Below are 15,591 nucleotides of genomic sequence, written 5' to 3' on the forward strand. Positions count from 1 at the left end.
ATACATGCTTTCTTCTGGTACAGCTTCTGTTTTTTCTGACCTAGACCTTTCAAACCAACTATGCTCACCAACACAAAACCTACATCATTTAATTATGCATACACACTCAAGAAGCAGCTATCAAAAATGCACATGCTTATGTGCAGATAACTATTTGGTTAACTTAGTTGATACAGAGATATACATACAGTATATCCACAAAATCATTTTCAAAAAACCCATAACTCATCTATGTATTATGCATATGTTATAACAAACATGTAAAAAAAATATGGAAGTTTTATGTATAAACAAATAGATATATGTATGCATGCAGAAAAGTGATATATTTGATTACATTATATGTTTGAATAAATTAGTTTCAAAAAGCTGATTAAGTGTGGGTATATATACATTTAATTTAAAAATGAAATAAAAAATAAAATATTTATATTTAAAAACATTTATTATGTATGTATAGATTTTTTGATGTTTATAAAAAAAAAAAAATGAGTTAAATGTTTATATTTTAAAAGTATAATATATATAAAGTGTATGTATATATGAAAAAAATGATATTTTTGATTGAAAAATAAGAAAATTTTAAAAATAATATTATACAATAAGAGAAAAAAAAAGTAGAAAATAAATAAAAGAGAAAAAAAAGAGAAAAAAAAAAAAGAGAAATAAAAAAGAGAAAAAAAAAAAGATGATTTAAAATGTATGAGATAAAAAATAAAAAGAGAAAAAAAATATGTATGATAAAAAATAAAAAGCAGAGAAAGAAAGATTTGTATAAAGAGGTATATATATATATTTAAAAAAATATGAAAATAAAAAAAAAAAAAGAATAAGAAAAAAATAATATAAAGGAAAAAAAAAAAAATATAAAAAAAAAGTATTAAAAAGTTATAAAAGAAAAAAAAAGAAAATTTTTTTTTGTATGTATTTTTTTTAAGAAATTTGATAAAGATGAAAAAGTATATTAGGATAATAAAACAGAAATTTTGTATTTTTTTAAAAAATTTTTAAAAAAAAAAAGAAAAAAAATTTATGAAAAAAAAGTTTTTTTAAGCTGAATTTACTTTTTGGCATAAAAATAGAAAATAAAAGAGTTATGAAAATATGTAAATTTAAGTAAATTGTAGTATAGAAATTTTTATATAAAAATAAAAAAATTATGTATTTAAAAAGATGTGTATTTTTTTAATTGGAAAAAAAAATGGAAAGAATGGTTTATTTTTTAGAAACAACAAAAATGTAGAAACAAAAAGATGAAAATATATGTATGTATATATGTAATATATGTATGTATATATATATATATATATGTATGTATATATATATATATATGTATGTATATATATATAGTATATATATGTATATATATATATATATATATATATATTGTATATATATATATATATATATATATATATATATGTATATATATATATATATATGTATATATATATATGTATATATATATATATGTATATATATATATGATATATATAGTATATATGGTATATATATATATATATATATATATATATATATGTATATATTATATATATATATATATATATATATATATATATATATATATATATATGTATGTATATATATATATATATATATATATATATGTATATATATATGTGTATATATATATATATATGTATTTTGCCTACCTATTGGGGGCACCTGACATGTGGGGCAAGAAAAACTGAAGAAAATGGCATTGGATGCCTCTTATATACCCCTGGCGCACTGACGTCAGGGAAGAAGAACTGATGACCAAGACTTTGGAATTGGCGCATCATGGATCACTTGACGGCAGGATAACCCAAGTGTGATGACTGCAGCAGGGTGAACACTCGAACATCTACATTTATGGTAGGTACAAAACTGTACTTTGCCTATGCAGAAATGGCACTTATGTTAGTTTAAAGGTGGTGTAACAGGTGAAACAATTTTTAACTGTATTTTATAGTGAAATATGTATTTTTATAGGTTCTCTTGTAAAGCTTAAAATACAGCAAAGACACTCCAAACAATCCAAAGTATAATACGACAAACGGCCAAACCAAAAACAACACCGTTTGAGAGATAAACTGATTTAATAAAGGTGACAAAAAACACAGTGCTCTTCTTTAGCGCTTCGGCAAATGATGCCTTCTAGGAGTACAACTTCATAAAAAATAGATTCATTATAAATATACTCACAAATAAAAATGAATCAATTATTCTATTACACAATTAAGCCATAATATAAAAAAATCCTATTAACAAATTACAATAATAAAATTAAATCAGCAACGTCCATGTGCATTCTGCATTAAGACCATTAGGGCTTAAAGTACCATACTTAAGAATATAGATACTTTCTTTATATTGAAGCCTATTCTTAGTTTTTATTTCAGAATCACATATAAAACAGTTAATTTGTTCTAAAACACTTGCTTTCCAAAAATCAGGATCACTATTATGGCACATTTTAAAGTGCATGGCAACTGAACTTTGAATTTTTGCTGTTCTAATGTCCCTAATATGTTCCTGCAGTCTCACTTTAAAAGTTCTTTTGGTTTCTCCAATATAGTAGAGACTGCAGAGACACCTGAGAACATAAATAACATTAGATGACAAACAACAATAATGCCCCCTAGGGTTAAAACTAATACCATTAATATGGCTAAAAAAATTAACCACATCTTTAGATACCGAACATTTAATACATGCAGTAGTTCCCAAAGCATTCATTGGTCTACTAATATTTTCTACAGGTCTAACCATTTTATTGTAGACAATGATGTCTTGTATATTTCTCCCTCTAGTAAAAGAAAAAGTAGGAAATTTACATAAAGATTCTGAGAACTCCTTAAATTTAAATAAAAAAATCCAAAAATGTTTGACAATATTAACTTGTTCATTTAAAAAAACATTATAAGAAGCAACTATATATATTTTTCTACGTCCAAATTTATCTTCTGCATTGTTGCTGTTAATACAGTTTCTACTCTGTGTGATATTGTAATTTTTATTATTAGCTGTCATATCTTTTAATTTGACTAATGCTCTATGAACATCCTTAAAATCATAGCCCCTCCACAAAAACATATTTATTGAGGTACACATTTCTACAAATAATTCTTCATTATCATTACATAGCCTATGTACTGTAAGGAATTCCCCAAAGGTCAAGGAGTCCAACAGATGAGATGGATGACAACTAGTCTTATGAAGAAAATTATTACTGTTTTCAAATTTATGATATATTTTAGTTTTAACCTTTTTACCAGCCATACCTGTAAGCTGTACATCCAAAAATCTAATAGTGTTCCCATATTGAAGCCCATCAAATTTAATTTGGAATCTATTAACATCCAAATATTTAATGAAAGATGAAAATTCTGCGAAGCCAGGGGGCATTATTGTTGTTTGTCATCTAATGTTATTTGTGTTCTCAGGTGTCTCTGCAGTCTCTACTATATTGGAGAAACCAAAATAACTTTTAAAGTGAGACTGCAGGAACATATTAGGGACATAAGAACAGCAAAAATTCAAAGTTCAGTTGCCATGCACTTTAAAATGTGTCATAATAGTGATCCTGATTTTTTGAAAGCAAGTGTTTTATAACAAATTAACTGTTTTACAGGTGATTCTGAAATAAAAACTAAGAATAGGCTTCAATATAAAGAAAGTATCTATATTCTTAAGTATGGTACTTTAAGCCCTAATGGTCTTAATGCAGAATGCAAATGGAAGCTGCTAATTGTTTTATTACTGTAATTTGTTAATAGGATTTTTTTATATTATGGCTTAATTGTGTAATATGATAATTGATTCTTTTTTATTTGTGAGTATATTTATAATGCATCTATTTTTATGAAGTTGTAGTCCTAGAAGGCATCATTTGCCGAAACGCTAGAGAAGAGCACTGTGTTTTTTTGTCGCCTTTATTAAATCAGTTTGTTTATTTATCATACTGTCTTTTTTGGTTTGGCCATTTGTCGTGTTATATCTCTTATAAACCTTGCCTGTGAAGTTTTACTGACTATCCGTTTTGTTTTTAGGTGACTTGAAGTTGGTGGAGAAGCCATCTCCTTTAACTCTTGCTCCACATGACTTTGCAAACATAAAAGCAAATGTCAAAGTAGCCTCAACAGAAAATGGTATCATCTTTGGCAATATTGGTGAGTAATTTGTCTGCATACTGTAAACATAGCAAGCTATTTTCATTGGCTTGGTGTTTACTTGATAACTTATCCCATTGTTCTTTTTGAAAATGCTTAAAAAAATTGTAATAAACTAAGCATGGCATCTAGACCGTTAATGTCTACTGTACATTTTGTAAGTAACTTGCCATATTTTTTTAAGTTATCTATCACTGGTCCATGTGTAGTAGTCTCCTTTCCCATTCTGAAAGAATGGGTGCATGTTTAAGCAATAAGTTATGTCCTGAAGGACATTGTCAGGGACTGAAGACCTATGCTGGATATGCCGAAACGTGAGATAAAGCAGACAGTTTCTAATTAAAGGAGGCCATGATCACAAATATGTCTTTCTGGAAATGTTATGAATAAGAGACTTCCAGATGTAAATGTATAGATTAGCATTTGACAGAGCATTCTAAAAGATATAAATAAAACTATTTTGTCAAGTTTTAACCCCTTTATGTAAGGACTGTGTGCAGAAGATGGCTTGAATGTTACCTTTTTGGTGCTTTTGATTCACTGAGCAGGCAAGTAAGTTTGACATTTAAGGAAAGAAAATGGTGGTGTTTTGCAGTTTGCTATGCTGCCTGTTAGTAGTTAATATGCACGATTAGCAGCTGGATTTCTGCGGACTACAAGTGACGTATGCTGGCTTTGAGCAAGGTTGTGGTTTACATTGTTTCAGGATGGTCATTGCATTATTCACTGTTGCAGTCCTAATGTTTGGGATTCCTGCCTACAAGGTAGTCTGGCCAGCTGGTCCAATTTCTAGTGCTTAACCTTCTCCCAGGGATTTGCTTGATGCCCTTCCATTAGGACACAAGGACATTGCAGTATAAGAAATACTTGAACCAGTGCCATCTTCAGATTTTTCTTGATTTGCAGCATTGCATATTGCAGGTTCTGTGGTGGTGTCGGTTGCTTTCAGGGTTCAGGTAGGTACCCCATAGTTTTTTTTTTCATTTTTTTTTAGTGTTCTTATTTGTGTTGTTGATATAACTTGTGTCTTATTTGGAAACAGAATCTGCATCCAAAACATTTGTAAAAGTTAACACCTGCATTGTGTGTGGGGAAACAGATTCCTCACAAAGATGTCCATAACCTCTTGTTTGTTCTGCATTGTCCTAGGGCAAGACATAGATTCTGTTCTGCTTTGTGCCAGTTTTACCTGAAGGACAGTTCAGAAAAGGCAGCAGTCTTTCGAATAGTTCACACCTCCAAAAAAAGGGGCGGCGCTTGTCACCATGCCTCCATGACATCAGCCAAGGCCTCTGGGAACACAGACACACAGCACCACAATGTTTTGGTACATAACCAGACAAGGGAGACCTCATTCATTGTATTTGTGCAGGCGGGCTGTGCCACATGAGGAAATAGCTCAAGAGGTGGGCATTGCTCGTAACAGCACTCTACATCCCCTGTAAACAAAATATTCTAGTTGTGGGTTGAGCGGATCTCAAATATACACTCATAAATTGATGCTGAACAGGAATGTCTTGGAGTTGACAGGATATGGGATGCATCAGAAATGAACCTGTCTGCTTCTCTTCTCACCAGGCATCTGAATAAGTTTTACTGTAAGGCAGCAACGTCCGAATCTTGGAAAATAGATGCCTTCTCTTCTAATTGGACAGATCTTTTTCTGTATGCATTTCCTCAGTCTCCATGGTGCTTCTAAAAATCAAAAAGAAAAAGCCAAAAGTGGTGTAAGGAGTACCCTTTTGGCCAGGGTAACAGGGGATGGTCGTCATTCCCACTGCCTCAGTGGCATTTTGAATTGGCTGCCAGTGTGACTTAGTACTGGCCAGTTTTCCAAGAGTTCAGACTCCTCTCCTTCTGTCTTTTTCTGACAGCTGATTGGCTGAGTGTATCCTGTGAGGGAAGTCTTCAGCTGTCACAGGAAGTGAATGTTCAGTCTTCTGCCATCCAAAGAAGAAATTTACCTGACTTCTACACAGGATCCATTGCTGATTTTTCTGATTTAGTGCTCAGATAAGCCCCATTTGGGGACCTTCTTTCTCTCATTTTATTATTAGATTTATTGTTCTCTTTCTATTTTGTTTATTTAAAAAATACTTATGTTAATATTTTATTTCTGTCAGTGCTTACAGTAATTTCTGTTTGAATTTCTACTTGTAGCGGTGTTTATTTGGCTTCTATCTTTGACAAATGCTTGTTTTTTTTTGTTTTTTTTTTTTACTGTTTCTTTTATGTTTTTTACTGTTTCTGAGGAAACTTTCAGTACTACTTTCATAAGTGTAGTGTATGTTTGCTGTTAAATATTGGGTGCTGTCTTGTGCAGTCAGAACCTCAAATTAATTGCTGCTATCTTTACTGTTACTGTAATTATACTGCAGAACTTTGATTTTTCAGCATTTATATGTTATTTATTATATATATGACTCTACGGTGTGTTTTTAACATTGGATCACAGTTTTACCACAAAGTTATTTGAAAGTACTGTTGACATTTTACTCAGACAAAACAATATAGTTTAAATTGCTGTTAATCATTATTTTATGGCAGTTTAATGTGATTAAAGTGTGTGGAGCTAGTTCGTAACACTGGTTTGCACACAGGCCTCTTTGGTGTTTTGACTTTGTGTACTGGAAATTCTTTTAACTTTTGTCATTTCTAAAAGAATTCTGAACACTTTTCAAACTGCTTTTTTGTCTAATAATAAGGTTTGGCAGATTTTGTGTGGGGCCATTCTTATTGGCAAAATCTTTAATTGCTTGTTGTGATGCATTGTCCAGTACTGTCAATTTATTATTCTGGCTAGTGTTCTGTTCTTTCCCAGACTTGCTGGATCTTAACCCTGGTACCCCCCCCCCCCCCCCATCAACTCTAGTTGCATCTAAAAAGAAAAAAAAAATCAAATTAAAAATATGCTTCAACCTACAGTTAATCATTCTATCAGGACCACTGCTTGGCCGTCAAGACACTTGCCTTTTGCTCTGTCTTCCTGTACTGTAGCATTGTTGGCCACTGTGGAATGGGATTTATACACATTCTCTGGGGCTATGCAGTACCTGGCACAGGTATGTGAGAACCATACCCTTTGTGTGGGAGTAGTCCGGGGTAAAAGACCCCTCGCCAGACTAAATATTCTGACCCCAGGTATTTTAAGTAGCAGTGAAGTTCATAAGAAAAACAGACACTTCATCATACAGCTGATAATCAGATTGTATAGCTGTTTATAAGGCTGATGCAGTTTCCTTGACTGAGTGTTCTGCATACAGCTAAGTCTGGTGGTTGTGTTCCCATACATGGCTGTAGTGCTAGTTTAGCTAGAGACCTTTCAATTTCAGAGAATGATGAGGAATCCGATGAGGACAATGGCGATTTCCTAGTTGACATTGAGTTCGGTCACTCTGATTTTTTGGAAGGTGAACCTGTGCTTAAGTACAAACAAGTGTTTACTTTTCCTCAGAAGACTGCTAGATTTAGTGAGGTTTTTGCTTGGGAGCACTCTGTAACTAGCCCAGAACTAGGCAGGGTATATAACCTTACAGAGGATGAGATACCCAATTTTGTGACTATACCTCTCCCTTACCAGCCTTGGAAGAGGTTTATAAATTTGCCTGCAGGTCACCAGTATGTATTCAAACTGTCCCTAAAAGGCTCCTAGAAAATATAGGGGTTTCCTCTGATATGAAGAGTCTATCTCTCCTGTTTTGACTGCTGACTCAAGTATGATGTTCATCGTGCATACAGCTGCAGTAATCACAGATGGGTTTTCAGCCGTCAGGCGGTCCCTCGGTCGGCCGAATTCCAAAGTCCTGGTCCGGCGTCGGTTGCTGTCGCTCACTCTTCTGACGTCAGGAAGGCCAGAGTATATAAGACACAGCCGACGCCATGTTCTCCAGTCTTTTTTGCCGCGCGGTGCCCGAAGCAGAAGCAGTTCGCAAGTGCCGGTCGGCCAGCTCCTGAATTACGAAAATATTTGGAACCGAAGTCTTCATTAAAGCTAAGTACCCCGTTGGGGAATCTTTTCTTGCCTCAGACCGATGTCAGAAAAAGTTAATAATTGTATTTCTTGTGGGAAGCAAATACCGCATAAGGATTTCCATTCCCTTTGCATACCTTGTTTGGGCCCAGACCACGGCGTCTCGGGCTGTCGCTGGCGCTACCTTCAATAAACGCACTATCAAGCGTCGGGCAGAGTTCGCCCAACACTTTTTTGGTAAAGCTTTTGACTATAAAATGTCGTCGGACACTCCGACTACCGTTTTATCCAAAAAACGCAAGGAAAAGGACCGACATGCGAGGCCCGCGGTCTCCACCGACACCACGCCGAAACAGGCTCCACGTGGTCCTGTTCTCAGTGAGATGCCTTTGCAGTCCCTGACTACCGACGACACTCCTTCGGCGGTGTCTTCTGTACCCGAGACCGCTGGGTCTTCGGCCCTTTCCCAGACTACAACCGAGGCCCCAGCTTATGCCGAGCCTACTAATGTGGACAGATCTACATCCACCCATGGTGTTTTTAGGCCTTCATCCTCTTTTTCTATTAAGGCCTTTACTAAATCCAAAGCAGCCAGGCATCAAACTAGGCCTGCTGCACAAGGCCCATCTCCTGGACCCATGCCTAAGAAGCAGATGCTTAAAATGGCTGAGGATCTAATAACTCTTATCAGAGGTTCTCAGCCTCCTCCTGACAAGAGACCCAGAGTGGAGGAAGAATCCCCCTCTTCTGATCAGGGATCCATTTTATCAGAGCATTCTGATGCTGAGGAACACTCTTATTCCCCTTTTGAGGATTCGGATGCAGAGCAGTCTACTCCTTCTGTATCCCCCCCTGAGGATTTTTCTTTTGGGGAAACCTTGCACACCTTGAGGGAACACTTCCATTGGGAAGGCCAAGACTTTTCAGACTCCAAGAAAAGACTCAGAGAATTTCTTTGGTTACCTCAGCACAGACCTCTGGCTATTCCCCCTGTTTTGGAGGTACTGGATGATGTCTATTCGGAGGCTTGTTTTAATCCTGATTCACTGCCTCCTGCACCAGTTAAGCCTGACGGATATTACAGAGTAGAAAAAACAACAGCAGCAAGATCCTCTGAATAGCAATTTTTTCATATTCTTCGTTTGTCATTCGGCCAAAGAACCAAAAAGGAGTAAGGGAAACTAAACTCTGATCAAATATATATACATGAACACTAATTGAATCAATTAATATAATGAATGATAAAAGCACAATTATTCAATTAACAAGCATTCTCCAGTTAAAATCTTCATTAAGACCTTCAGGAAACAATGTTTTAAACTTTAAAACAACCTTTTTATTGCCATACAGAAAGAGTAATTTATGCCTTACGTTGCTCATGTCAGAAGTTCTATATTGGAGAAACAAAAAGAGCATTTAAAACTAGGCTCTTAGAACATGTTAGGGACATTGTGAATAAAAAAGCAGAGAGTCCTGTAGCAATGCATTTTTTACAACACCATAATAGTAATCCTAGTGATCTATGTGCAACAATTTTGGAACAAATACCCAATTATAAATATAATAATATAAATGTAAAATGTTTATTGCAACAGAAAGAAGCAGTTTTTATTTTAAAGTTTAAAACATTGTTTCCTGAAGGTCTTAATGAAGATTTTAACTGGAGAATGCTTGTTAATTGAATAATTGTGCTTTTATCAGTCATTATATTAATTGATTCAATTAGTGTTTATGTATATATATTTGATCAGAGTTTAGTTTCTTTGTAGGGCTTTGACCTCCTAAGGCTTTTAGGTCAGACGTCAGAGGATATTTATTCGGAATAAATTGCTATTCAGAGGATCTTGCTGCTGTTGTTTTTTCTGTTTGGTTTGGTCCTGGTTGTTTTATACATGTCTACGGATCCTCAACTACAACTACCTAGAATATTTCGTGAGACGATGGATGGCAGCCAGTTATCATTGGATAATTTTCTCACCAACTCTACCAATTCTACAGAGAGAGGTGAGCGTCTGCCTTTAACAAGAAACTCTAATGAGAAAAATCTACCCATATGGGAACAATGGGAACATGATCGTAGAAAACGTTTCCCTAATCCGTTTTCCACTGTGGGTAAGAAAATTTCTTTGCCATCAAATACTGAACATAAAACATTATTTGAAAATTTAGAAAAGAAAATGTGGAAAGAAACATCTACGTTCTTTAATATTTGTGGACTGCAAAGGTATATTGACACAGAAACCACGCCTAGGGGTTTAAGGGTGTACAAAGATCCAACAACACCCTTTGATTTAACCATAGAAACGGAGGTTTCCTTTCATAAACGGTGGGTTGCGGCAGCTCATAATTGTGTCACTGAATGGCTCCACATCCTGGTGGAGCGAGATCAACTCAAACAAACTGAACTGTGTACAGATATTAAGAATATCTGCCAAGATATCTCCAAATGTGTTCCGGTTTCCACCTTAAATGAATTCTTAGTTCAAACTCAAGATAAACTAAAAGAGTTTGAACTCAATCTGATAGAACGCAAGAAGGGGAAACTTGTTCGAGACTTGCGTGACTACGAGATGAACAAGGCGTTCTTCTCAAGAGCCTATCGGAAGCAAGAACGCAAGCAAGTGAGATTCCAAGCTGATACATACCATCAACGTCATCCAAACTCGTCAGCTTCTGCATCGGAAGGAGGTTTCACTTCGGGAGAGGAAGAATTTGAAGATGCAGAATTTCCCTGCTTACCGACTGCTCAGCAACCAGCAGGTTTTCGTCAGACTTTTCGCAACGACACGTTTCAAGCATACAGAAACCCACAGGGACAAAAACGCCAACGTGAATTTACCCAATATACAGTCCATGAACAAAACGGACGGGGTGGCCATAAAAGAGGCAGATGGTAATTCAGCTTACAAACATGCCAGTGACTATATTGTTAATTTATCTAAATGTGTATTTAACGACAAAGAAACTGCAGTTTTAAATCTTGGTTTAAAATTTATCCCTACAGTGATACCTGGGTTACATGATTTGAAAACTGATGTATATAAATTTGGGAGAAAACTTCATCTTAAACACTTTTTTAGCCAAAATGTTAGGCAGTTTCAGGATAATTCTGACAACAGTTCTTATACATCGTCAGATAGTTTCTTCTCATGTACATCTGACGAGCCATCTAATGCTTATGTTAAATTAGATACTGACAAAATTCCTTCTAATAGCCATTTTACACCCCATATTTTACACAATGAAGTTTCGAATTTCGTAAAAATGGTCAACCATACTATTGATATTACATATCATTCTTTTTTATGTAACAAAAGTAATATTAAATATAACATGACTTTTGAAGAATGGCAGACATTATGTTCACTTAGTAAAAAGAATGACATAGTTTTTAAGCCTGCCGATAAAGGCAACAAGTTGGTAGTTCTTGATCCACATGACTATTTTCAGATGTGTATAAAACATCTTCAGGATGATAAGACATATGAAAAGACAAATATGGAGAACTATCATGTTGCCATCACGGAATATAAAGCTTTGATATCAAAAGGCTTGAGATTGGGTTATTTTACCACCAGTGATATAAAGAAAAAATTTCAAGTAAATGAATGTGATATGGCTTACTTTTATTGTTTGCCAAAAATACATAAAAATCTGTTAAAACCATCAGGAAGACCTATTGTTTCGGGCCGCAGATATTTTCTGCACAATTTGGGTATATTTTTGCATCACTACTTTTCCCCTTATGTAAAGGCCCTACCTTCCTTTTTGGTAGATGTTTTTGATTTCTTAAATAAGATAAAAGATGTAAAATGGAATTCAAACATGTATTGGGTAACTATTGATGTAAAGAGTCTATACACAAGTATTGGCCATAAATTTGGCATAGAAGCTGTCAGATTTTTCTTAGGTCATTCTCCTGTAACTGAATATATTGTGGAACTTACTGAATTTTGTTTAATTAACAATTTTTTTGAATTTCACAATGAATTATATCGTCAAAAACAGGGAACTGCCATGGGGGCTGCTTTTGCCCCCATGTATGCAAATTTAGCCATGGGATTATTTGAAATTGAGTATATATATATAAGCATAAAAATTTTTTCATCAACATGTAATTAAGTATTATCGATATGTTGATGATTTAATTTTTCTAGTAGAAGGAGATTATAGTTTGGCACGTCAATTTTTTATTGATTTAAATTCCAATAGATTCCTTTTGGAATTTGATGGCTTACAGATAAACACCTGTGTTCCTTTCCTTGATGTTAAATTAGAAATTCAGAATGGTAAAAAACTTGTTACGTCAGTAAATAGAAAATTTATGGGTAATATGCAATATGTACATAGTTCTAGTAGCCATCCCCCCCATACTATTAAGTCACTTCCATATAGTGAAATGTTGCGGATCCATAGATTATGTAACAACAAAAATACATTCTTTGGGGAATTAGAATTATTATGTGATTCATTTGAACATAGAGGCTATAGTGAAACTTTATTAAGTGAAGCTTGTAAAAAACTTTTTAGAAAAACTAATAATAGCTATAAGCATGTGATGCATAATAATGTAAGAATGTTTAATAATTTTACAGAAGACAAAGAGGTTATGTATTTTGTAACTAAATACAGTTGTTTTTCTGGTGAATTAGTTAAGATAGTTTCTCAATTTTGGAATTATCTATGTTCATTAAGTAATGTCAAAACTTGGTTAAATGCTGACTTAAAATTTTCATACTGTAGGGGCAGAAGTATTAAGGACATGCTGGTAAAAAGTAGGTTCAATTTTCCAAATGAAACATTACAATACAATCCTATTAGGAGAGGCACTACAAAATGTGGCAAATGTAAAGCATGCAAATTCATAGTTCCTTCTTTTGAACATATCAATAATATGGCTTTTCAAGTAAAACAACCTTTTTATTGCCATACAGAAAGAGTAATTTATGCCTTACGTTGCTCATGTCAGAAGTTCTATATTGGAGAAACAAAAAGAGCATTTAAAACTAGGCTCTTAGAACATGTTAGGGACATTGTGAATAAAAAAGCAGAGAGTCCTGTAGCAATGCATTTTTTACAACACCATAATAGTAATCCTAGTGATCTATGTGCAACAATTTTGGAACAAATACCCAATTATAAATATAATAATATAAATGTAAAATGTTTATTGCAACAGAAAGAAGCAGTTTTTATTTTAAAGTTTAAAACATTGTTTCCTGAAGGTCTTAATGAAGATTTTAACTGGAGAATGCTTGTTAATTGAATAATTGTGCTTTTATCATTCATTATATTAATTGATTCAATTAGTGTTTATGTATATATATTTGATCAGAGTTTAGTTTCTTTGTACTCCTTGAAGGCTTAGGCCGAGACGTCAGAGGATAATTTATTTGGAATAAATTGCTATTCAGAGGATCTTGCTGCTGTTGTTTTTTCTGTTTGGTTTGGTCCTGGTTGTTTTATAGATATTACAGAGTACCCAGTTCTCACCAATTTCTCTACAAAGGCCATAATGCTGACCCTGAAACCATTTCTCAAGGCCCTAAGGGAATAAAGGCTTCCACTGCCAAGAATCCACTGCCTGCAGAAAGGGAATCTAGATCTCTAGAAAGGTGGGGTAAGAAGGTTTATACCTCGGCCACCTTAGCCATGAGGGCCTTAAACTGCCAGTTTCATATGATTAAATATCAACAGTTCCTGTTATCACAATTAAAAAACAAAATGTCTCAACCTGAACAACCAGATTTAAAAGAGTTACAGGATATGATGCATAGTGCAGAACAAGTGGATAAACACACTTTACAATGTGGTTATGATGCCCTAGAGGCCTCCAGTAGAGCGGCTGCTACAGGATCAGTCATTCGCAGACATGCCTGGCTTATTGAACAAAATCTGCCTGTTCATGTGAAAGCAAAACTTCTTGATGCACCTTTACAAAAGGATGTTCTTTTTGGTACTAATGCTGAGGATATATTACGAAAAATGGAAGAGAAAGCCAAATCTATGCAAACTGTCAAAGCTTTCTTACAGGTCCAGCCACCACGATTTAGCAGGAATTGGCCTTCAAAAAACTGGTCCTCTCCAGCCCCAAAGAGGCAGATACAGACGCGGAAGGGGCAGAGGGCAATCACAAGGGTCATATAGAGGCAGACAATGGCAATCTCCAGCACCAAGAGGTGGTGAAGACAGTGCACAACAATACAGGAAGCAAACTCAATGACTCCCTCATTTCCATGCCAAGCAAGTCTCAACTGGCAGCACCTTTGGGAGGGAAACTAGCATTATTTGCAAGGAATTGGCATATTGTCACAACAGACAAATGGATACTGGACATTATAAACAGAGGCTACAAATTTCAATTTCACACTCTTCCAAAAATGAGAGGCATGCCAAACCTACCACAAAATCAAAGGGTAGAGGCACAACTGCAAATTTCAAAGCTCCTAAACATGAGGGCTATACAAAAGGTACCTATGCACCAACAAGGTCAAGGTTTTTATTCAAGACTTTTCCTGGTACCAAGAAAAGAAACCGACTGGAGACCCATTCTGGACTTATCAATCCTAAACACATTTCTACTCGTATCAAAATTCAAGATGCTCACATTACAGCAACTTCTTCCCATGCTGGGCAAGGAGTTTTGGCTGGTAACATTGGACCTCAAGGAGGCATACCTGCATGTCCCAATCAGACAAAGCTGCAGAAGATACCTCAGATTTCTTGCAGGTTCAATCCACTATCAATTCTCTGCATTGCCCTTTGGCTTATCTACTGCGCCCAGAGTATTCACCAAGTGCCTGGCATCAGTGATTGCCTATTGCAGACTTCAAGGGATACAAATTTACCCTTATCTGGACGACTGCCTGATCCAAGCGGACAGCAAACATATACTACTGGAACATATGGCATATGTGACACGGTTACTGCTTTCTCTGGGATACACCATCAACAAGGAGAAATCAAAGCTAACACCTTCTCAGAAAATAACCTTCCTGGGTGCCAGCTTGGACACAAACACCCAGATGGCATACCTTACGCCAGAAAAACAAGGGCAATTATCTCAGTACTTCAAAATACTAGCAAAAAGTACCAGGCTTACTGCAAGGAAAATCCTGCAGGCTCTGGGATTCATGGCATCTTGCATTCTTCTAATCCCGTGTGCAAAGCTGCATATGAGGAAACTTCAGTGGTACCTAAAAAATCTATGGTCTCAACACAGTCACAGCTTGGAAGCAATCATTCCAATAATTCCCTGTCTACAAAAGGAATTCATATGGTGGGCCCAAGCATGTCAAGTAAACGCAGGCCTCCCATTCTGCAAGCCTCAAGCAAAACAAGTCATAACCACAGACGCCTCAGATTACGCCTGGGGGGCGCATATGAAGGACAGGTGCATTCAGGGCAGATGGTCCCAAAAGGAAAAGCACCTTCACATCAATCAAA

At 35.1% G+C, this 15,591-nt stretch overlaps 1 protein-coding gene across 2 annotated transcripts in view; it reads left to right on the plus strand.

The window, feature by feature from the left end:
• Positions 1 to 15,591, plus strand: part of COPB1 (COPI coat complex subunit beta 1) — a 721,336-nt gene that overhangs the window by 605,308 nt on the left and 100,437 nt on the right. For both annotated transcript variants that reach the window (XM_044082795.1, XM_044082796.1), the window contains exon 18: positions 4,056 to 4,175. In XM_044082795.1, coding sequence (XP_043938730.1) covers positions 4,056 to 4,175 — 120 coding nt within the window. The remainder of the gene's footprint in view (positions 1 to 4,055; positions 4,176 to 15,591) is intronic.

The sequence above is a fragment of the Protopterus annectens genome, chromosome 9.part0 (genome assembly GCF_019279795.1).
Source record: "Protopterus annectens isolate FY-2018-M chromosome 9.part0, PAN1.0, whole genome shotgun sequence".
In the NCBI taxonomy this organism is placed as follows: domain Eukaryota; kingdom Metazoa; phylum Chordata; order Ceratodontiformes; family Protopteridae; genus Protopterus; species Protopterus annectens.